We start from the raw sequence: 21,427 nt of genomic DNA, 5'->3' as shown, positions 1-21,427 counted from the left end.
GGGTTCCCGCATCCCCTGGCACATCCCTCAGAACATCCCCGCGCTCCCCCATCACATCCCCCAGAGCGTCCCCGCATCCTCCGGGACAGCTTCCCGGACCCTCCCGCTCCCCCCGTAGGGGCTCGGCACCGGTTCCCCAGCGGGGCCCGCCCGCCCCGGCCGGTCCGGGGGCGGCTTTGCCCCCCGCCTCCGCCGCGCCATTGGCCCCGCTGCCGGCAGCGCTCCGCCCCGCGCCCGGTGATGCCTCCGCCGAAGTTTTCCGCGGCGGGCTCCGCACGTGGGAGCCCCGCGTCGAGCCCCGGTGCCGCTTCCCCGCCGACCCCGGAGCGGCAGCGGGGGCGGCTCCCCGCTCCCCCAAACCCGCCCCCCTGCCCCCGGCGGGGGATGCCCCCCTGAAGCGCCGCTGCGGCGTGGCCCCCGCGCCGGGGATGCGGCAGCGCGCAGCCCCCCGGCACCGCGGAGCGCAGCGCGGAGGGGCCGCGCCGGGGGGCGGCCGCGGAGCATGGCCAGGGCGCCCGGCCGCCGTCTCGGGGTAGCATGGCCGTGAGCGCGGCGGCCGCCCCCGCCGCCGAGCCGCTGCCCCGCAGCATCTTCAAGAAGTTCCTGGTGATGCTCTGCTCCCTGCTCATGTCCCTCTACGTCTTCTACTGCCTGGCCGACCGCTGCCAGACGCTGCCCGGACCCATCATCGCCGCCGGCGCCGCATCAGAGGAGGACGAGGGCGGCGGCGGCGAGTTCCTGGGCGGCTCGGCCGAGCTGCCCCCCTGGCAGGCGGCGGCGGCGCGGCGCAAGCGGCTCCTGCAGCGGCTCAAGCAGCGGCGGCGGCGGCAGGAGGCGGCGCCGGGCGCGGAGGTGCCGGCCGGGGGCGGCGGGAGCCGGGCCGGCGGCTCGGGCGGCGGGGGCGGCGCGGCGGGCACGGCCGGCACCCTGGCTCTGCTGCTGGGCGAGGGCAGCAAGCGGCTGCCGCAGGCCATCATCATCGGCGTGAAGAAGGGGGGGACGCGGGCGCTGCTGGAGTTCCTGCGGGTGCACCCCGACGTGCGCGCCGTCGGCGCCGAGCCTCACTTCTTCGACCGCAACTACGAGCGGGGACTCGCCTGGTACAGGTACGGGACGGGCGGCGGGACGCGGCCGGGGCCGGGGATGCAGCGGTGGGCGAGCCGCCAGTGCCCCCCGCTGGCCGCTGCTCCCGGCAGCCCCGTCTTCGCTCCCCAAACCTCCCGCCGATCCTTTTCTCACCCACCCCGCCAGCCCCTGTCTTCGTTCCTCCGTTCATCGGGCGCTCTTTCCCCCAGCCCCTCGCTCCACCCGTTCTTCCCGTCCCTGCTCCCAAATCCTCCAGCCCTCCTCTCCCCGCGTCCCCCCTCCCCTCCGGCTCCCCGACCCTCCTCTCCCCCTGCCCAGCGCACCCCCAGCCCTCCCGCAGCCCGGGTGTCGCCTGCGGGGGTGGGTGACACACACAAAGGGAGAAGCGGTGGGTGCCCCGCTGGCCTGAGGACTGCGCGGGGATGCTGAGGCAGAGCTAAACCCCGCCACGAGAAGCACAGGCCCCCAATAATCTTTCTTTTTCTCGGCGTTGGGGGGCTCTTTGCAAAACCTGTGGCTGAGCCCTGACTCTCAGCCGAGCCACCCCGCAGCCCCGGCTGCCTCCCCATCGGATCGTCACCTCCCGCAGCTCCCAGCCCAGCGCTGCAGCCGCCAGAAGCCACTTTCCTGTAGCCAGTGTGGACAAAACCCCCCGCCCCTCTTTCCCACGTAAATATTTCAGCATCCCGGTAATAACTAAGCGAAAATGTCGGTTCCAGGACCGTACCCCACACGCTCACCTTGCCTAGGAAATACTAGCAAAAGGTAAACGGGGTGGTTCTTTCAGTGAATTAAGTGTTTTGTTGAACAAGCCAGTAAATGTTAAAGCCAAGAGGGTTCTCACTGAAGTTGTTCAGGTCTTTTTTTGTTGTGTGTTTTAAAGTTGGTAGAGCAGCGTCCTTCCGGCAGATTCCTATGGGAGGGCTTGGTTAGGGTGAGAGTGAAACTGCTGTCTTGCGAAGTGTGCCTTGTGTTTGTGGCTTTCTTGAATGAACGAGCAAACAGGAGAGGGTTTTGGGTACCCCTGGAGCTTTTTTTCCTCTCGTGTTAAGACCAGCTATTAGCAGAGAGAAGAGATTTTGGCTCGGCTTGTGGTGACAGTATTGAAATGTGGAGTAGGGTAGTACTGACAGTCCGAGTGTTTATGTAAAAGTCTTAACACGTGGAAGGGATGAGCTTCCTTGTGTGTCTGCCAATGTCAGAAACACGCTGGGTTTCTGCAGGCTGCAAAGTGTGGGTTCTCTGAGAAGAAAGATCTCCTTTTGTGTGGGCTGAAGCTGTCTACAAAATTGTATTTTTAGTCAGCGCTTATCCAGTTTCCACATGCTGACCCTGTAGCAGAAAGGAAACGTTAAAAATGAATCTGAAAAACCTCAAGAACTCTAATCAAGTCTTGACTTTGAAAAATAAACACATGGCTGTGGGGTGGCATCTACTGAAATTTATGGTGGATATGCAGAAAAGCTCATTTATCAAAGATGCTCTCGAAGCTTTGAGGAGCAGATGGCAGTGGGATAGACCTGCTTCTGGAAGCAGTCCCTGAGCGAGGAGTGCAGACCTAGACAGAGGAGGAGCCACAGGCATTTAGGGCATAGTACAGTCCTCGGTGTCGGGGATTTAATTTTCCAGAGGTTTGGTCTTGATCTTGCAGCTCTTATTCATTGGACGTGCTGTCCCGTGTGCTGTTTGTGTAATCATTATGTTTTAGCAGTTGGCACATGAGCTCTCCCATTAATTGCTGCAGTTTGTTTGTTCTGGTATTTGATGTACTGAGTTTCTTTCTTTTTTTTTCCCTTTTTTTTTTTTTTTTTTTTTATTAGCCCTGTGGAGGCTGAGGTACAGTGAATTCTTTGTATGGGATTATTCCTTTGAGACCTAATCTTGCTGGCGTTGCTTGTATGAGTAATCTTTGCTAACACACGGAGCCCCGGCGCTATGGCAGAGCTGCGGTGCCAGCATTGCTGGTCACCAGTTACCAGCCTGTTACAAAAACTCATTTAAAAACCTACCTGTCTCTCCCCATGGCTCGTTGTAATCTTTGATGAGGGTTCAGTGCTGGGGAAATGGCCAGATGTTTGCCAGAGGTCCCGATTCCTTATCTTTGGCATCAGAGGCTTAGGTTTCATGTGCGCTGCTGTTTCCCAGCAGTCAGACTAAACAGCGTCATTACAAGGTATAAACACTTGGGTTTGTTTTCAGCGCCCGCAGGAAGCCGGCACAGGCAGCCGGCGCTCTGACCCAGGCAACAAAAAGCTGGTGGCTGTTGCAGAAATTGAAAAAGCAGCCAGCCTTTGTAGCTGGTGCTGTTGTCACTGGGGCACGGAGGTGGCTCTCACCAGGACGCTGCACCAGGCAGGGTGCCTGTGGGATTTTGGGCATGAGGAGAGCCCTGGTTCCCCCTGGAAACAAAAGAGAGTGGGGGAACAGGCTGAGCTGTGGCTGCAGCAGTGGGATGATGCTCCTGGAGCAGCCAGTCAGAGGTACCTGTAGAGGCAGTGGCTCGTGAGGCACGGGCTTGGTGACATGTGGGTCACCTGCTGGGGTCCCATGGGCTTGGTGACATGTGGGTCACCTTCTGGGGTCCCATGGGCTTGGTGACATGCATGTCACCTTCTGGGGTGCCATGGGCTTGGTGACATGTGGGTCACCTGCTGGGGTCCCATGGGCTTGGTGACATGCGGGTCACCTGCTGGGGTGCCACCCAGTGCATGGAAACATCACCCAGTAAATCAAACGGGGTAATGGTGTACCTCCCACAGCCCGAGCTGTGCCTGGGTAAGGGACAGCTGTCCCCCCGAGAAGCTGACTTTGTAAAAACCATCTGTGGGATTTAATGTGGTGAGTGTGACACCTCTGTGTGGGCCCGTGTGTGGGTTGAATATCAAGGGGAGTTGTGTGCCGAAAGGAGTTTTTTCTGTTTTGGGTTTGAGTCCCCTCAACCAGTGGGGACAAAAGGAGGGAGGGGGCAGCCCACAATGCTGGCATTGACTTCAGTGCTGCGATCGCTGCTGCAGCCCTGAACAAGGCTATTGAGCTAACAGAGTTCAATAGCAGGTGAGCTTGGGCTCTAATAGAGTTCAACTGCCATCCCCCACCCCAGTACAGCCCGGGGAAAACTCCCAAGAATAGGGGCTGAGCCAGTCATGTAAAAAAAAGTCTGGATTAAAAGAAAATATCTGTGTTTGCGGGTGATACTGCGAATCTGGCTCTTTCCCTCTGATCTTTTGTTAGTCTCGCGCTGATTGAGCTGCCTGTTGGAATGCCATTATACTGTCAGTCACCCCAGGAACATTTATTTCATATGTTTTAATCTCTCTGCTTCTGCAGCTCCAGTGCCACTTTCACTAGAGTGAAGCCGAGTTAATGTCATTAGATTACATCTGATCCAGGGGAAGATGAAAGATAATTCAAAGTTACTCCGTCAGGTTGGGAGTTTAAGTATCCCTCCTCCTCGATGCTTCCAGAGCTGGGGAGTTCTGACTCCTAATTAATGTCCTCTTGGGATTTTTATCCAAGGCTTTTTTTTCCTTGCTTCTTTGTAATCTACGCAACCACTGATACTTCTGAGTCAAAGGGAACAGAGAACATCTCAGCTGCTGAAGAGGTCTGGGATGGAGGAAAAGGAGGATTGTTGGGAGGGGATATGCTCACAGCAGCTGCATCCCACCTCGTGCTGTGTCCCATCCTCTGTGCCTCAAATCAGGGTGTAATCAGAGCCCTGGGGATGGGGGAGTCAGGCTGCTCCTGTAGTAGGGGCTTTGAGGTCGTTGTAATCCAGCCGTGTTTTCTGTGAGTGAGTGTGGGAGGGAGGGTGGGAGTGCCTGTGGATGATGTTGGAGGACATCAGGGCAGTGAATACAGTTTATAGAAGGTGGAGCAGGACCGGGTGGCCTTCAGGAGGAAAGACCTTGTTGCAAACTCCCCTGTGTGAGGGAGATGCTGTGGCAGGAGTTGCCTTTCAGTGATCCTCTCCCCTCCTTTCTTGTGCTGTCCTTGCTGCTTCTGTGAGAAACACCAGCTCTTTGTGTTCAGGGTGTGCCCAGACCAGAACGTGGCTTGTGTTACTGGACATTGAGTTTAAACCAGTTTGGGCTTTCCACTCCCTGCTGCTTGCCTGCCTCCATGTAGGAAGGTCTGGTTTAGCAGTTCCTTCTCCTTGTCCTGGGAACATCTTATCTCCCAAACACATTTGAATTACTAATATCATCAAGCACAGCCTGCAGCAGTTTCTCTGGAAATTGCAGCCTTGGACAGCCCCATGCTGAAGAGGATCAAGGTCCTTGTTTATTTATTAGCTGTGTAATCAAACACCTCCTGTACTGAGCTCACAGGGCCAGGTACTGTATAAAAAGGGAACAAAAGGTGGTCTTGGCCCCAAAGTGCAGATAATTCACTGTAAACAACAGGTGGAGATGGCACAGACAGTGGAGAGTGCATGTGTTGGTTGGGCAGCATGGGTCTCCTGGGCAAGGAGTCCCTGGAGATGGAGGATGAGGTGGGTCTGTGGGTGGCTGAGGGCACCTTTCTTTGCTGAGGAAAAACAAGAGGGAAAAGGAGCTGGAAATGCTGGAGAAATCAGGGCTGGAGTCATTGAATCTGTATGAGACAGTAACTGGTTCTGGTGCTCACGTGTGTTGCTGCTGCCTTTGTGTGCAGTCTGGACATGGATACTCCAAGGAATTTCAGTAGAGATCTGAAGCAGTCTGAGAGTTGGCACCTGGCTGCTGGGGAGATGTCCTGGTGTGCCTCAGTTTGGCCGTGTGTAAAGGGGAAGGGAAGTGACTGCTCTGTGCTGCACGGATGGAACCAGCAGGGCTGTGATGTGACACCTCTCTCCAACACAGACACGAGGAGTTATATGGGCTCTGATGGGCTGTGCTGTGGGTTGAATAACACCCAAAGCAGGTGAACCCCACCAGAGCTGCTGGCAGAACAGCAGTAGCCTTGACACAGCTTTGACTGGCTGTCCTCTTGCACCTGGATGGACTGTGCAGGGATGGCACTGTACAGACACACACTCCTTGCAACATCTTCCTGCAGAGACCTGGGGCTGGGCTCTTTCCTCTCTTACTCCTTAAATAGGGTTATTATTTTTTGGATGGTTCTTTCAAGCATTTTGTATCTCTACCTATCCTTTCTGTTTTCTGTTAATGGACAAGTTCATACCCGGGGTTTGTATCTGTTCCTGATGTTGGAGTGAGCTCCTGAGCTGGTGTATTAGGAGAAGTCAACCACATTCCTATCAGAAAGCGTCAAAATAAATACTTAAGGTTTTATTGGACTCTTCTTTCCAGATGCTGTGGTCTGCACAGGGATAAACTGGGGAGGTTCAGAAGTCTGTAGACCCATCCTCCTCTTCAGTACTGCTTCACACCCTGATCCTGGGGAGAACAGCACCTTTCTCACCCACCTTGTGGCTCTGCCTCGGCCCGAGATGTTTGGAAGTAGAGCTCTCCTGGCCCTGTCTGCTGGTGCTGAGCAATTGTGAAAATACGGCCTTGGCTGTCCAAGATGTTGTCAGTAAAATTCTCGGAGCTGGCTCTCGTGGAGAGCAGCTCAGAGCTCCAGCTGGCTGGGGTGAGAGCTCATGTATGGCAAAAACTGGGACAAACTTTTAGAGAAGCAGCAGATTCACCTGCTTTAACCACTAGGGTTGGATTTTGTGAGTCTCCATCTCTGCACGTAGCCTGTCCTGCTGCCGTGGCTCTGCTGCCCTTGTGGGGACTCCTGGGAGTCATTACATCGAGTCTGGGGTCCAGGGCCGTGCTCTGGCCACACCATCACCACCAGGATGTCTTTCCCACAGCCCAGCTTGGATTTCACCCTGACCTTTTGAAGTTTATAATAGGAGCAGTTAGGTCTGGGGAGGGGGAAGGGAGCTGGTGCATCTCCAAAGAGTTCAGAGCAAAGAACCAGTGATCAGAAAAGCTGAGAATAACCCCCCATGAGCCCCCTCTGTGACGCAGGCATTGAAACTCCTGAGCTGCTAATTATGCCTTTTTTTCCCTGGAGAATTCTGAGGTAACCCAAATGGCTTTCACAGGGAAACAGCAGATGCTGGCGAGGGGCAGCAGGGGCGGGTGTTGTGGCCATAAATCTTTGCAAATTCTCATTACATGCAGGTATTACGGGAGGGAAGTGAATTAGGCTGCAGTTAAATTTGTGTTGCTGGGGTTGGATACCTGGATCTTACCCTGTTACAGAGCCCCAAGTGGGGCAGTGGGGATGTCCAGGCAAGGTCTGGGGCCATGCCAGGGACCATGACAGGGGCTGGTGTTTCTGCCTTTCTCCTGCATCACCCACCTCCTGGGGAAATTCACTTTTTCATGGTTTGGAGTTAAACATGTTCCGCTCCAAACCGCACCCACCTGAGCCCTGTGCCAGGAGCTACGTGAGCAGGATGGTGCCCGCAGTGAGAGTATAAATACACTTGCTCGAGGAAGTGAATTATTCCTGGCATTTCTTCCATTGAATAATGTGATTCTGCAGGAGGAAATTTTTCAGTGAAAGAAATCGCTGGTTCCCTCTGTGCGTGGCGAGACCGACCATCCTTCTTGCTTCCTGGAAGTGAGGAGATGCGTTATGTGCTCTTTCTGTTGCAACACCATCTGTTGCAGAGATATGAAGTTCCCTGCTCAAACTCCCCCAGGCTGCTGGGTATGTCTCTGGTGGGAGATAGAGGAGAAGCTTCTCATTGCTGCCCCAGGGGAGCTTTGGAAGCCTGGTGTGGTTGTTTTCCCCATGGCCGAGCAGCTGTGCCCAAGCATCATGTAAGAAAATCCCACTGGGGTGATTCCAGGCATCTGGGCACCTTTCTTGCACCAACCCCTGCAGTTCATGGATGCCAGCACAGCAGCTTCAGCGGGATGGGATCCTGCCTGGCTCCCAACTCTACCCCTTGACTCCAGTTGCTGAGCACAGCTGGTGGCTGCAAGCTGGGATATTAACAGTTGGATTTCTTTCCACAACCACACCTCCCACATCGTCCCCTGGGGAGAGATGTTCAGGTTCAAGTGCAACATCATGATGAGAAGCTGGCTGTTTATTTACTTAATTATTTATTTCTCTCTCTAGTGGGGTCTTTTTTTTTTTTTTTTTGCTAAAAATTCCTAAAAACCAGGCTGATTTGTTCTGCCATTGCCCGTTGGAAGAGGGCTCCCCCCCATAAACCATGCTCTCTGGGGAAGCCGTTTATGGAAAACCACCAGATCAATAGTTTTGCCTTCTGTGTTTTTCCATGAGTGGCTGTGTGTGCTCACATCTGCAGCTTTCGGCTCTCAGTGTTGCATTCTGTCATTACCATTTCACTTCTGCCTTCATGGTCTTGTTTTGTAACACAGAGCACCTTTTGACATTATTTAAACACTTCTGCACTGTCTGAACGGGACTGCTTGGGAAGCCTGGTTCTGGGGAGAAATCCCAAGCATTGGCTCAGTAGAAGAAGTGAGGAAACATCTGGATTTCCCACCTGGGTGGTGCTCTGTGTCCTGGCTCCTCCAGCAAAGAGTTGGCAAGTGACAGGCTGGAGATGTTGTGCCAAGGAGGTGCCTGGCTCAGCTGAGACACCCAAAACACCCTGCACATCAGTGACCCCACAGTGCTGATGTGCTTCAAGCCCCTGTAGCTTGCCAGCTGGATTTGCTGCTTCTCCCATTTTGCAGCTGGACTTTGGCTCCAGAGTTGTTACCTCAGTCAGAAACCTGCTCCTTAAATCTCTTTGGTTTCCAGCATTGCTGGACTCCAGGTTGTGCCTTGCCAAGTTTTGTTCTAAGCCTCAATAAGAAGATGTTGGGAGGTCTCTGGGTCTTCAGGTTCATCAAGACACAGCTTTCCCCTGCTCCTGGGGTACCTGTGCCCACGACAAGGTCTCCAGGCCTGGATGGGGGAAGCAATTAGTGGGTGCAATTAGTATTGTGCCATCAACGTGCTGTGATTTGCATTGGTAGAACTGGTGGTGACGGGAGGAGCCTGGGTGATGTTCCAGAGACACAAGGGAGGGAGATCTCCCTTCTGTGAGACACAGGCACTGGGTCAGTGGCCTCATCTGGGGTGTTCCTCACTGTCCAAAACCTTGCTGGTAGAAAATGTTGGCAAAGCCATGGCACAGCTCATCCCACCCCCTGTGTCTGGCGGCTGATCCCTGGGTTAGCATTGGGGGGATGGAGGATGCTCCACTCTACCAATGGGGAAAAGAGGCAGAAAAGCACCCAGAGCCTCTGGCAAAGTAAGACTAAGCACATGGGACCTCTTGGCATGTGTTCAGCTAGTGTTGATCTCCCCTAACTGTGGTGAGGAGGGAGCTTGGATGGTACAAGCATCGACCATGGGTGTCCGATGTGTGCTGAGCTTCCCCTGGCACCAGCCACACCCTCTGGCTTGCTCCTCAGCCTGTTGCTTGTGCTGAAGGTCAGGGAAAGTTCCCCTGACTCCTCTCACAAGGGTTGAGGGTGCTAATCCCCACGTCTGGGTTAACTTCCATCTCAGGTACTTCTGGTCTCTGCCCCTAAAAATGAACTCCACGGTTTTGATTGGCTCTGGTGGTCTTTGTTCCCTGTCCATGGACCTGCTGCTGGGCACCACACTGCTGGCAGAGCCCCACCACAGGGCTTGGGGTGCTTGGCTTTTGATTGCTGCCAAGTGGTTGTTCTGAAAGACAGTTTGGGTTTATTTCCTTGCAAAAGCTGCGTGTCCCAGCAAGGCGTAAAGTGAACGCTGTGCAATAATCCCGTCCTCTTGCACTGCTGAACTCTGCTGTGTGCGTACGAATATTTGCCCATAAATGTTTGCTTGGTATTCAGCATTCTTGCACTTGTGTGGCAAAGGTTGTTACTGCCTTCATCACCTCTGAAGGAGGATAAAAACACAAAAGGCAAATCTCATTGCCTGCAGCAAGCAGAGCACAGGCAGTGACACGCAGAGCTGGGCCAGAGGAGCGTGGTTTGGGGTTGACAGCTGGCACAGCCACCTCCTGTGCAGGGCTTGGGGAGCCCTGGCTTCTTCTGCATGTTCATTGCATGGGTCCAGAAGCCTCTGGGAGGAGATTTCATGGGGTGGTTACGAAGGCAGCGGCTGTCCCTCCTACCCCTCTCATGTCTCCATCTGTGCTATCAGCAACAGGTTGGAAAGAAGCAGAATTAGAATTAGAATATGTATTTCTCATACAGTGTGAGATTAAGTTGTGAAACTGGCTGCCACAGGAGGTTTTTAGCTGAAAGAGTCTAAAAAGGGCTCTGGAAGTGCTTGGCAAAGAGCAATGAATGCATCAGGAGCTGCTCAGCGTGATGGACCAGAAGCAAAGTCCAGCTGAGGGAGTTGCTGAGTCTCACCTGGGAGGGACCCAGGGGTCTGCTCCTGCTGCTGGCACAGGAATTAGCTTGTGGATCGCCACGGGGTGACCCAGGGAGGCTCATCTTCCCATAGCTGTTACTGGGGAGAGCTTTGGTTGGTGCTATTTGGTTAAAACTCCAGCTGGTGTACAGGGATGAATTTTCCAGTTGGCACCACGTGGCTGGTGGTTGGTAGTGCACTTTGCACCATGGTCTGGGTAATTTGGGTAGAAATGACCATCAAACCCCTGCTCCCTGTCAGCTCTTGTGCTGCCTGGAGGTCATTAGCCCAACTCCTCTGCCCCCTGCAGACCTGCCTGGGTTTAAGAGCTGCCAGAGGTTTCTGAGCAAGCACAAAAAAGCCCCAAAACACTGCGTGGGTGGCTGTGAATGGCTGAGAGTCAATGTGTATCCCACAAAACACCCAATGTTCCTTGTCCTGCTACTCAGCTGGACCCTCCTTAGGACCAGAGATGGGATTTTTTTGGGCACCTGCAGAGAAAGAGGTCCAGGGCACAGCATGGGCATTGCCATGACCTGGACAGCATGTTCTGTGTCATGTCCTGGGCAGCTGAGGAGGCTTTGGGACACACACAGCTGGCTGGTGGTGAGCAAGGGCCTGATGAACTCACAAAACACTGAGCTGGTTGCTAAAGGTGCAGCTGGGAGAGCTGGGACTGGGCTTGCTGCAGCAGTGAGCACCATGATCTATCCCTCCAGCATTGCCCTCCCCGGCTTGTATTTGCTCTGATGCAGAAGGTGCCCAGAGGCTTGGACATGGGAGTCACATCGGGTTGAAATCTTGTTCCTGCATGCCCAGGGTGTGATCCCTGATCAGCCCAGCGCAGGCCCCCAGAGCTGCCTTTGTCACAAGTCGCGATGCTGCTCTGCCTGCTCCTGGCCCTGCCACCCGCCCTCCCCACCCTGGCAGATCCTCTGGAACGGCCTCTGGAAGAATTTAGTGGGACATGCGAGCAGTTAGAGAGGCCGAGGCAGGGGAAGGACTCCCCAGCCTGACCCAGATGCAGCACACAGCCGTTAATTGAGTTTGACCACTGTCAGTGCCCCGGGTCGGGGTCAGCCCTGGGCGGCACAGCCTGGCCCCGGCGCCAGAGCTGCTTTGTTTGGTGTTGGACAGGTTGAGCTCTGCCCTGACCACACAGGGGGCCGTGGCCCCCTGTCACATCCTGGGGACCCGCTGTCCCCACAGCCCCGTGTGGCGGGGTCAGCGGGATGAGCTGAGCTGGGCCTTTGGAGGGGGCTGCGCCGCGCAGTTTGCAGCTTCATCTGCTCGAGGCTTCCTAATCGTGCTCGAGCTTGTTTGGCCGAGTTACAGCAAACCACTGGGTCACAGCTGATGCTGGGGTGTGTCCCTGCTCTTGGTGCTCCCATCTCTGCTGTCAGGCTGTTCAGGGGGCTTTTAGGGAGTAAATAGCTTTCTGCTATTCGGGGGGCTTTAAGAGAGGAACACCCAGCATTCGTTGTCTTCCCTTGCAGCCTGCCCCAAAAAGGAGGTGGAAGGAGGAATTTGGTGCTTCCTCATTACCTCTTCTGGACCGTGTGCCAGTGCAGCATCTCACTGGAGCCAGGCACCAGCATTGCCCACAGCTGCTTGCAGCAGGAGGAGCCGTGGGCTTGATTTATCCTTCAGGACCCACCGCTGCTCCCAAGCCAAATGTAAAACCTCTAGATACTTTGGTGTATGAGAAATATGCTATCACAGCACTGGAATCTCAAAATATTATTTATTTTGGGACAATATAATCATCTTCCCAGCATGTGCTGCTGCTGCTTTCTCAGCAATGTCCCAGCCCTGCTCTCACTCGGAAGCTGCCTGGGCTCAGTCATGTTATAGCCCTGAGAAGGTAGATGGGAAAGACATCAAGGGTGGTGACTGCAAAGAAAGAATGTGGATGTGTTTCCTCTGGAGTAAATCTGTCTTAAAATTATGAGTGACTCTGGATTTTAAGCCCTGAAAGCAGCATTTGATTTTGTTGGTCAAAGAGAGCAGCCCACACCGAGGTGAAGGAGCCCAAGGTGGGGCGACCTGCAGAGCTGTGCTGCTTCCAGGGATTTCTTGGCCATCACCCCCTTGGCCATCACCCCTGGGGACATGTGGGGGTGAGTGGCTGGAGGAGTCTGGACCCAGGCCCGTGGGTCAGAGAGGCCCAGTTTTTTCCTGGTGATATTCCTGCTGGAGGGGAGGATAAGCCAACATGGCAGATACAGATCTACCTGCACCCCCAGCTTTGGAGCAAAGTGAGGGCAGGGACAGTGGGGACATCCCCCGAGCCCTTCACACTCTCTGCAGAAGGACTTTCAGGCACAAGCCCATGGGTCACCCTGACAATGCTGACTCAGCCATGGGCCCTTCCCTCAGCAGAGATTTCCAGGAATGCCGTCCGTAACATCTCCCACCAGGCAAATCATGGCCATCATATGGTTAGGGAAAAATTGGATTTACCCTGTAATCTAATCAATGTTAAATAACAGTAATTCTAACTGCGAGCTCCGTGTTTAAAGTGCTGTTGGTCTCTGGGGTTCATTGGAGTTATTTAATCTAATGAAATCCCCATTACTGTCTCACGAGGGTGCACCATGGGGATGTCTTTCCTAGGAAGAAAAGCAATGGTTAAAGAATTGGCAGCCAGGGACAAATACCCAGTAGGGGAAAGGGGCTGAGTGCAGTAGGTTGAGGGTTTCCCGTGGCAGGAACTCGGAGCACTTTGGCTGCCTGGTTCCAGTGGTGACTGTCATTGCTCAGGATGTGGGGGTGGCGAGCACATGCCCAGGTTCCTCCCATCACCTTCCTGGGCAGGCTGTACCACACTGGTGCCACCTTTTCCCTTTTCCTGGCCCAGACAGGAGTTAGGAATCTTAACCCATCTCAGTACTCTACCCAGCATCACGCTTGCTGTGCTTCCTGCAGTGGGTTGTTCTCAGCACTGGCTCTCCCTGTGCTGGTCCTGGCTGTGTTGGCCACTGGGCTTTCACAGAATCAGAGAATCAATGGTTTGGGTTGGAAGGGACCTTACAGACCATCTTATTCCAAGCCCCCTGCCATGGGCAGGGACACCTTCCACTAGCCCACATTGCTCCAAGCCCCATCCAACCTGACCTTGAACACTTCCAGGGATTTAAGATGGGTTCCCCCAAACCTGCTGTACTTTTTCCATTTGCATTAGGCACTTTTTCCTAATCTGCTTTATAGACAGAGATAGGACCTCTTCCAGGTCACATTGCCCACGCTGGCTTTGTGACAATCTCTAAGCCTTCAATCGATGACATCACAGCAGAGTCAAGCCGAGCCTATTGCACCAGCTGCTTTCCTGCAGGCTGAGCTTATTGTATTCAAATATCTTGGAATTGTATCAGCAGAAGGCAGGGACTCTGCTGCTGTCAAATACCAGCAGGGCAGCATCCTGTGTACCGGGGGAGTGTTCTTCCCCTGTAGTGCCTGCTCCAGTTTCCCATTATTACTTCTTTAATAAGACTGATACTTACTCTGCATCGCTCATTTGCTGCTAAAATTGGAACCATTAGAGCAGTAAGTGACAATTACCTTTTGAGCAGTGTGGGGCAGGAGCCCAGCGTGGTGCTGCCCCAAAGGAGGGGGATCAAACCTGCCTTTCGGGAGTAAATTCCTGTCTCACTCGGGAGCATCTTTCTCAGGACAGTTGGGATGTCTGTCAGGGTGTCCAGCATCCTCTAGAGGAAGGATTGCACCCATAGGTGCTGGGAGAGGACACATCTGGCTCAATGTCTGTGGATGATGGGGATGAGAGGTTGTGGCTCCATGCTGCTGAGTTATCTTGGGATGTCTCTGAGCTGCCCATCCCCAAGGAGCAGCTTCTTTCCTCGAAAACCATCTCCGTGCTGAAAAAAAAAAAAAAATCAAAAAGGAGCATGTCTGGTAATTTAATCATGTTAAGTGCTCCTAAAATCACATCTGCGCTGCACAGCAGCATGCCAGAGGTCTCTGGAGGAGCAGATGTGGCAGGACCTGCAGGTTTAGGTGCAGAGAGACGGGCCAAAGGAGGGATTTCTGGAGGAGGGAGGGCGAGACGTGCCCCATCCTTCGTGACCACAGCCGGGCAAGCACTGCAGGACCAGCCCTTGCCTGCTGAGAGGTGGCACTCTGTCCTCATGGGTGAGCCTGGCAGGGTCCCCTCGGGTGGCGTGGGAGCACAGGCCAGGCTGGGTGTGCTAACGAGGAGGTCGGGAGCCGCGGGTCCCCGCGGGCAGCGCCGCGGCCACAGCCGGGATGTCTGTGTTCATTATGCACATCCCTTTCACGCCGCCTTCATTATTCGCCTGCTATCTAGTGTCATTAAGATATCAAGTTCATTTAGGTACATCCACATTGGCAGTTTAATTATGTCTGGGTACTACTCTGTATTTTATTCATGGAGTATCTGGGGGCGGTTGTCAAACACAAGACCAGGAGATAAAGGTTGGGTGGCTGCAGAATGCTAATGTCCTGCTGGTTCCCCTTTGACAAATACACATGCCAGTTATTACCAAACTGATTATTTCATTCATTAACACCACATACATCAGCTCCCTTCAGCCGGTATTATTGTATACATTCATCTTTTCATAAACAATTACCTGACAAAGTTGAGAAAGGCAAGTATTGGGGAATTAATGCTCTGCTGGGAAGTTGCTGGTGTGGGTTGGCAACAAGGTGCTGGGGGTGTGTAGAACGCTCCGTTAGCGTGATGGCTTCATTAATCAAATTAGGGACAATAGCATGTCACATGTGTGCCGTGTTTCCCAACAACCCGTTTGCATTGTGACGGGGGCTCAGCGGACGGGGCCCCCTGACCAGTGTGTGGTGATGAGGTGAAGGAAATGAAATCCAAGGGACCCAGTGGGAAGGCTTGGAAAGCAGCCGGACCATGCTCTGCATTTCTCATTATTATTATTTTTAGTAGTGCTATTGTCATTATTGTGATGAGGAATATTTGCATGAAGACAGGTTCTTTGTTTATTGCTTCTGTCTTTTTTCCAGCTTCCCAATGCTGTTTTTTTGGAGCTGGAACCCTCTGCAATAGGATTAGAAATGGTCATAGGAATGATTAGGACATCATGAGCATGTAAGCAGCTGGGGAACAAAGCCCCTGCCGTGTCTTCTTTCTACAGTTTTTGACTGTAAAACGCTGGTGACAGAAAACAAAAATATCAGGGAGATGTGAGCAGTGAAGAGCAACCAAAGTCATGAAATAAGTGATTCCTGCAGCTTTCTTAGAGATGGTGGTGAGACCTGCAGCTTTCTTAGAGATGGTGGTGGAAGGACTGGGGATGCTGCTTGCCCAGATGGAGATGATTCACAGCATCCTCCAGCTCGTTATGTCCAGCACAGTCAGACCTGGAGCTGCCCCCAGCGATCCCCTTGAACACACAGCCCACATAGTTTCAGTGTGGTGTCTTTCTTGAAATACTTTGTACCCTCAAGTGTTTCCCTGGGCAGACTTGCTCCCTCCAACGTGGAGAAGGAGCAGCTGCAGGAGGCCACCAGTACAGCCAGAATCAATTCAGCTTTTCACTCAAGCAGACACGCTTGGAAAGTAATGCTTCAGGGGTCACACTGCTGCACTGCTCCAGCGCAGGATTTGCAAACTAAATAAAGGATCTGAGTGAGTTTTAAGTGCCTAACTCCCTTAGGCCCCTTTGGAAAAAAACCCCACTGGAATAACTAAGAAGCTTTCGCTGTGCGTTTGCAGAAACATTAATCCTCCTTGCTATGTCAAGTCTCTTTGATCACACTTCAAAATCTTCATCTCCAGGGGTCCTGTCTGGGCTTTCCAAAGTGGCTTAAGAGCAGAAGACCTGGGCTCCCAAGACTCAGAATCCTTTTCCAAATGCCTCTGTGGCTCTCCACGTTGGAATGGAGAGATCACACCGTGCCAGGGGTCCCAGTGGTCCCAGTTCCCTGCAAGGTGAGACCCCACCACGGGGTGATGGGTGACTGTCGTGGTGGGCCGTGGTGTCAGCAGAGATTTGAAATCCCTGCTGATGTAAAGAGTATCAGCGTGGGCTTAGCCAGTTCTTCCTGTGTTTCCTTACGTATTTCCAGGGAAGCGTGATGGAGGAGGAAGCACACTCAGGCTGGGTTTTCTCCTTTGGGATGCTGAGAAATGAATGGTGAGGGAGGGTTGGTCTTGGTAAGCAGGCCCGCCCTGGAAAAGGAGAGGCTGGGAGTCATCTTCAGGAGCTGATCTGAAGCATCCAGCCCACTCCAGTTCAGTGCTGAGTGAGGAAGAGGAGTGTTTATTGACCTGGATCCGAATGACTCAGGTTGACTTATGAACCGGCGGCCACTAATTGGGGTTTTTACATCCATCCATATTCTGGAGAACATTTCCTCTTTCTTTCCTTTTTCTTTCTTTTTCCTTTTCACGTTTTTGAGCTGTATTCACTCTGAGCAACCTTGCTGTCACGCTAATGCCCACACCTCGGCCTCCACGTCCCTTCCTTGGGACATGAAGGTGAGCATGGCACAAACCTACAGACCAGCTAGAGCTGAGCTGGCTGCTGTAGCATTTACTCCTGAAATTTAGATCTGCTGCAAACTAAAACTTCCTGAAATCTGTCAGATGACTCCGATACTGGATTAGACAGTGATGCATTCCCTGGGAGAAGGTGGAAGTGCTGAGCACAGGGAAGAGCTCCTGCTGCATAATCTTGTGAGTAGGGGCTAAACTCCCTGCCTTGACTGTGGGGCTGGAGAGACCAGCATCCATCTCTGTGCAGCTTCCTCAGCACTGGCCCTTGTCAGAACTTGCAAATTAGGCCAGGAAGAATCTTTTTAAGCTTTCTATTTCCTGGAGACTTTTGCCCTCTTTGCACTTGACTGCTTTGCTCCAGGAATGAAAGTACGGAGCCCTTTCCCAGCCATTAAAGTTTCATTTAGCAAAAGGACAAAGAATTGGCACAGGAAGGATGAAGAACCACTGCAAGAGTAAACTTGTGTGACTCTATATATTTTAGATCATAGCCTGAGGTCAGGCTCCCTTTTTTGTAACACAGACAGAGGGTTTTTTGGCCATGCAGCAGGAGGAGATGTGTAGTGATACATAAAGAAGTCACTTCTCAGCATAATGGGAGGAACAACCTCTGTTCTCAGCAGCGAGGTCCTTTGAGGTGTCTGGGTCTTCCATAAAACTCTCTGCACGCACAGACACACAAACAGACCTACACACACCACCTCCAGCAGTACAGGGCATGTCACAGGAATTTCCAGAGCTTTATAATAATCTCTGCTGAACTGTCTAGGACTCCACAGCAATATCTTGGAGGACAGATCCTTTTACCTCTGCAGATAAGGGAGAAAATCCATCTCTTTGCTCCCCAAACCCCGGCAGCCAGTTCACAATCTCCAGAGACACAAGGGTGGCCAGAACTCCGCAGGTGTGGCTGTACAGCCCGGTGGGTCCCAGCCTGCTGCACCCACTGCCTGTTTCCAATATTATTTCCCTACCTCCAGCTTCAGCTGCTTTAATTTAGCCAGTTTGGTCCCTGCACTCACTAGGTCCTGATTTTCAGTCTCTGAGATTTGGTGGCATTTCTTCCGAGGGAAGGGGAATGAAGGAACACTGTTTTTTTCACAGATCACCTCAGTTTAGTGGTTTTTCTGTGTCCTTCCAACTTCCAGACAACATTTTATTCCCCTTTACATTGCCTGCCGCTTCTCAACCACCACCCCTCTCTCCAGCTCCAGTTCCCATCCTGACTCCTCTCCCATCCTTCTCTTCTTCCGTGGGAGGAGCACATGCACTGCAGCGAGCGTGCGTGGCTGTGCTTGCACCTCTGAAGAATGAGGCAGGCATGGAAAATGAGCAAATTGCATTATATATTGCAGGCAATAGCGTAGCTCCCAGGGGACAGAGATAATACAGTGAGAGACAAAGGAACAATAGACTTTGCTGGCCTGAGCCCTCACTTGATTGTGGCCTTTTTGGAATTATTCCTGACTTCTTCTGCCTGAGTGGTGAATCGAGCCCCAGAGCTGATAAGGGATCAGGATGTGGGCAGGGGCATCCCCCAGCACCAGGGATGGGGATGATTTATGGCTGGGATGTTTGTGGTTTGTCTTCTGGGCGACTTTGACCGGAGAACTGATGGTTTGGGTTCCCTTTTATTTACTGGTGGGGGCAGATGATTGGCAGTGGGAGGGAAGCAGTGGAGATTCCCTGAGTTTTGGGTCAGAAAGAGGCATTGGGATGAACCTGCTGGCATCAGCCACGCAGGGTGTGTGTCCCCAGGCCACACCTGAGTTAGAGGTGCTGGCAGGACACAACGGGGCTGGTGATCCATGGGTTTGCAGGACACTGAGCTGTCCCTGTGATGGGGGTGGCTCTCCTCAGCAGCCTAGGTGGTGAGAAGCTGTACAAATCAAAGCTCCACCAGCTTTTGGAAAATTCCCATCTGGGATGTTTGCCTGGGGGCTCCCCAAGGTCCCTCTACAGAGACAGCCAAGGCTTTGAGATGTGCTTTGGACTTCCCCTTCCCCTTCCCCTTCCCCTTCCCCTTCCCCTTCCCCTTCCCCTTCCCCTTCCTCCTCTCCTGTCCTCTTCTGTCCTCTTCTGTCCTGTCCTGTCCTCTTCTGTCCTGTCCTGTCCTGTCCTGTCCTGTCCTGTCCTGTCCTGTCCTGTCCTCTCCTCTCCTCTCCTCTCCTCTCCTCTCCTCTCCTCTCCTCTCCTCTCCTCTCCTCTCCGTTTTCCTCTCCTTTTTCCTCTCCTTTTTCCTCTCCTTTTTCCTTTTGATCTTTTTCTTTCCCTCTCTCCCATCTTTATTCTTCTCTTCTGCTTTTTCTGTCTGTCTTTTCTTTCCACCTTTCTGAGACATAAGCAAATTCCAGGAAGGCATCAGTTGTCTTTAACACCCAAAGGAAGAATCGAAGGGAAGGGTTCAATTACTCGCATGAAAAATGAGTCTCCTAACGGAGGTCTATCCATTTGCTAGTTGTGCTTGTTTTAAAACTGAATTATAGAGACTGCGCATTTTTCCAGAGACAAATGCATTAATTTTTCTCAAAACAGACAAGAGTGAAGCAGAGGGAAAATAAGATAATAAGAGTTTCCACAGTGATTTATATGCCTTTGTGAAAAATAATGGGGGCAGACAGCAGTGTGCTCCTGTGGCTGGGAGGAAGGGGCAAGGGGGGTGGCAGGGACAACTGCAAGGAAAACTGCCAGAAGTCCAAGTATGATTGTTGGTTTTAGATGATATAAGATCACTTTATGTCTCTGACTGGCTTGAAAAATCTCTTTTTCTCTCTCTCTCTATATACACATATAAAATATAGACCATACAATGCACTTAAAGCCAGCACTGACTGTAGTGTTTATACAGGAAAGGATTGTGTTTCTGGCCGACCTCTCCCCAGCCCTCCTTCTTCTGACAAAGGATAAACTGGGACCTTTAGAAAACAAAGTGGTGGCTGCAATTTTTAACAGATTTGCTCTTGTATATATTTATACAGGGCAGGGGAGCCCTTCCCCAGGGCCGTCTGCCTGTGCCTGTGGGCAGAAACCAGGGGGGTTGAGTTTATTTTTTTTTTATCTGTTCACTTTGGTTTGATTTATATGGTAAAAGAGATATTTTTATTATAGTGCACAGTAAATTGGGTTTCTTTATTGCTCATGAGAGCTGTTTTCCAAAATTGGACTATTTATGTAGTACACTGATTGCAATGTATTTCTGATCTCGATGTCTAACTGTAGGGAATAAAAAAAAAATTACACTGAATCAGATGTTTTTTAAGAAAACCTGCAGCTTCTCTTGAAATAAGATGGAATGGGTAGCTTTTTCTCGAGGCAAAGATGTGGCACTCAGCAGCTCCCAGGAAATCATCTTGGTTTGGTGACTGAAGGCTTTTGGTGGGAACTGGAGACTCGGGAAGGTTTTGAAGCGGTTTTTGCGGTTTGTCCTTTGGTGTAATCCACAGGAAGCACATCCGGGAGGCCAAAGGCCACCAGGGCTGTGGTACCTCCACTGATGTTTCTCTCCAATTATAGGAGTGATTCAATGAATTAATTCCCAATCGGTTTCCCAGCAGAAAATCCTGCAGCCTTCAGATGGATGTGAGAGTGGAGGGGGGCTGGAAGTGATGCTTTAAAGCAAAACTTAAAGCTGTTCCAGGGCAGATGGTTAATTGTGTAGTTCCATTTATTTGCCTAATGCAAATCATGTCCCGTTTGCCCACGGCACCAGGAGAACCAGATTCCTGTTTGTTTTGCTAAAAGCTGAGGTTTCAGGGAATATTCTGCAGCTCCCATGTGAGCCTCCTGTTTGTGGTCCCAGAGAAGGATGACTGTGCCAGTTTGGCCAAATTTAGAAATATATCCTCTGAGAGAGGGCAGGTTACAAACCACCCTTCTCCCACCAGGTTTGGGGAAAAAAACCTTTTTCCTCGAAGGAAAGTGAAAGAGATAAAAACTATTTATTTAACAAACACACAGGGAAAGGGTAATAATGCTAAATAATACAATCTCTTGCTGTGGAGAAAAATCCTGGGAAAATGTTAGAGTCCTCCCTTTGGTCCTTCTCCTTCGAGCTGGGACGGGGTGGGGTCCCTCCTCCAGGGGCCAGGGCCCTCGGTGGAGAACAGTCCCAACGTGTGTTCTGGTGTTGAAAACAATCCAGCAGAGAAATGGAAAAATCCGAAATTCCAGGAAAAAAACAAAGTTCAGCTCTCTGGAGGAGAAAACCCCCGAAATCTGGCTGAACAAGCAAGCAGGGTGCTTCTCTGCTCCTCTCCCCCAGCAGCAGAATGCAGAAGCCAAAAAAGAATGCAGAGAACGAGAGTGTGTTATCTCTGTCTGCGTCCTTGAGGGGTTTTTTCCTCTCTCTGCTCAGGCTCAGTTTAAGAGCATAGGAAGGTACATATACTAACTGCTGGGCATAGTGCAGTGCTGGGGAATACAACATCAAGTCACCCCAAGACTTGCACAGAGGACAAACAGTGGCTCCCATGGAAAGGGGCTGGGATGGGGATAAGCTGCCAGCGC

General features: G+C 52.3%; 1 protein-coding gene across 1 annotated transcript in view; it reads left to right on the top strand.

Moving 5' to 3' along the window:
- The first annotated feature begins 275 nt into the window (after positions 1-275).
- Positions 276-21,427, top strand: part of HS3ST3A1 (heparan sulfate-glucosamine 3-sulfotransferase 3A1) — a 30,290-nt gene continuing 9,138 nt past the window's right edge. Inside the window, exon 1 of the mRNA XM_069032783.1 lies at positions 276-1,106. Within this exon, the coding sequence (XP_068888884.1) occupies positions 538-1,106 (569 nt within the window). The 5' untranslated portion in view covers positions 276-537. The remainder of the gene's footprint in view (positions 1,107-21,427) is intronic.

The sequence above is a fragment of the Aphelocoma coerulescens genome, chromosome 18 (genome assembly GCF_041296385.1).
Source record: "Aphelocoma coerulescens isolate FSJ_1873_10779 chromosome 18, UR_Acoe_1.0, whole genome shotgun sequence".
NCBI classification, from domain to species: Eukaryota; Metazoa; Chordata; class Aves; order Passeriformes; family Corvidae; genus Aphelocoma; species Aphelocoma coerulescens.
Note: the sequence above shows the minus strand (reverse complement) of the source record. Positions and strands in the feature narration are given on the sequence as shown.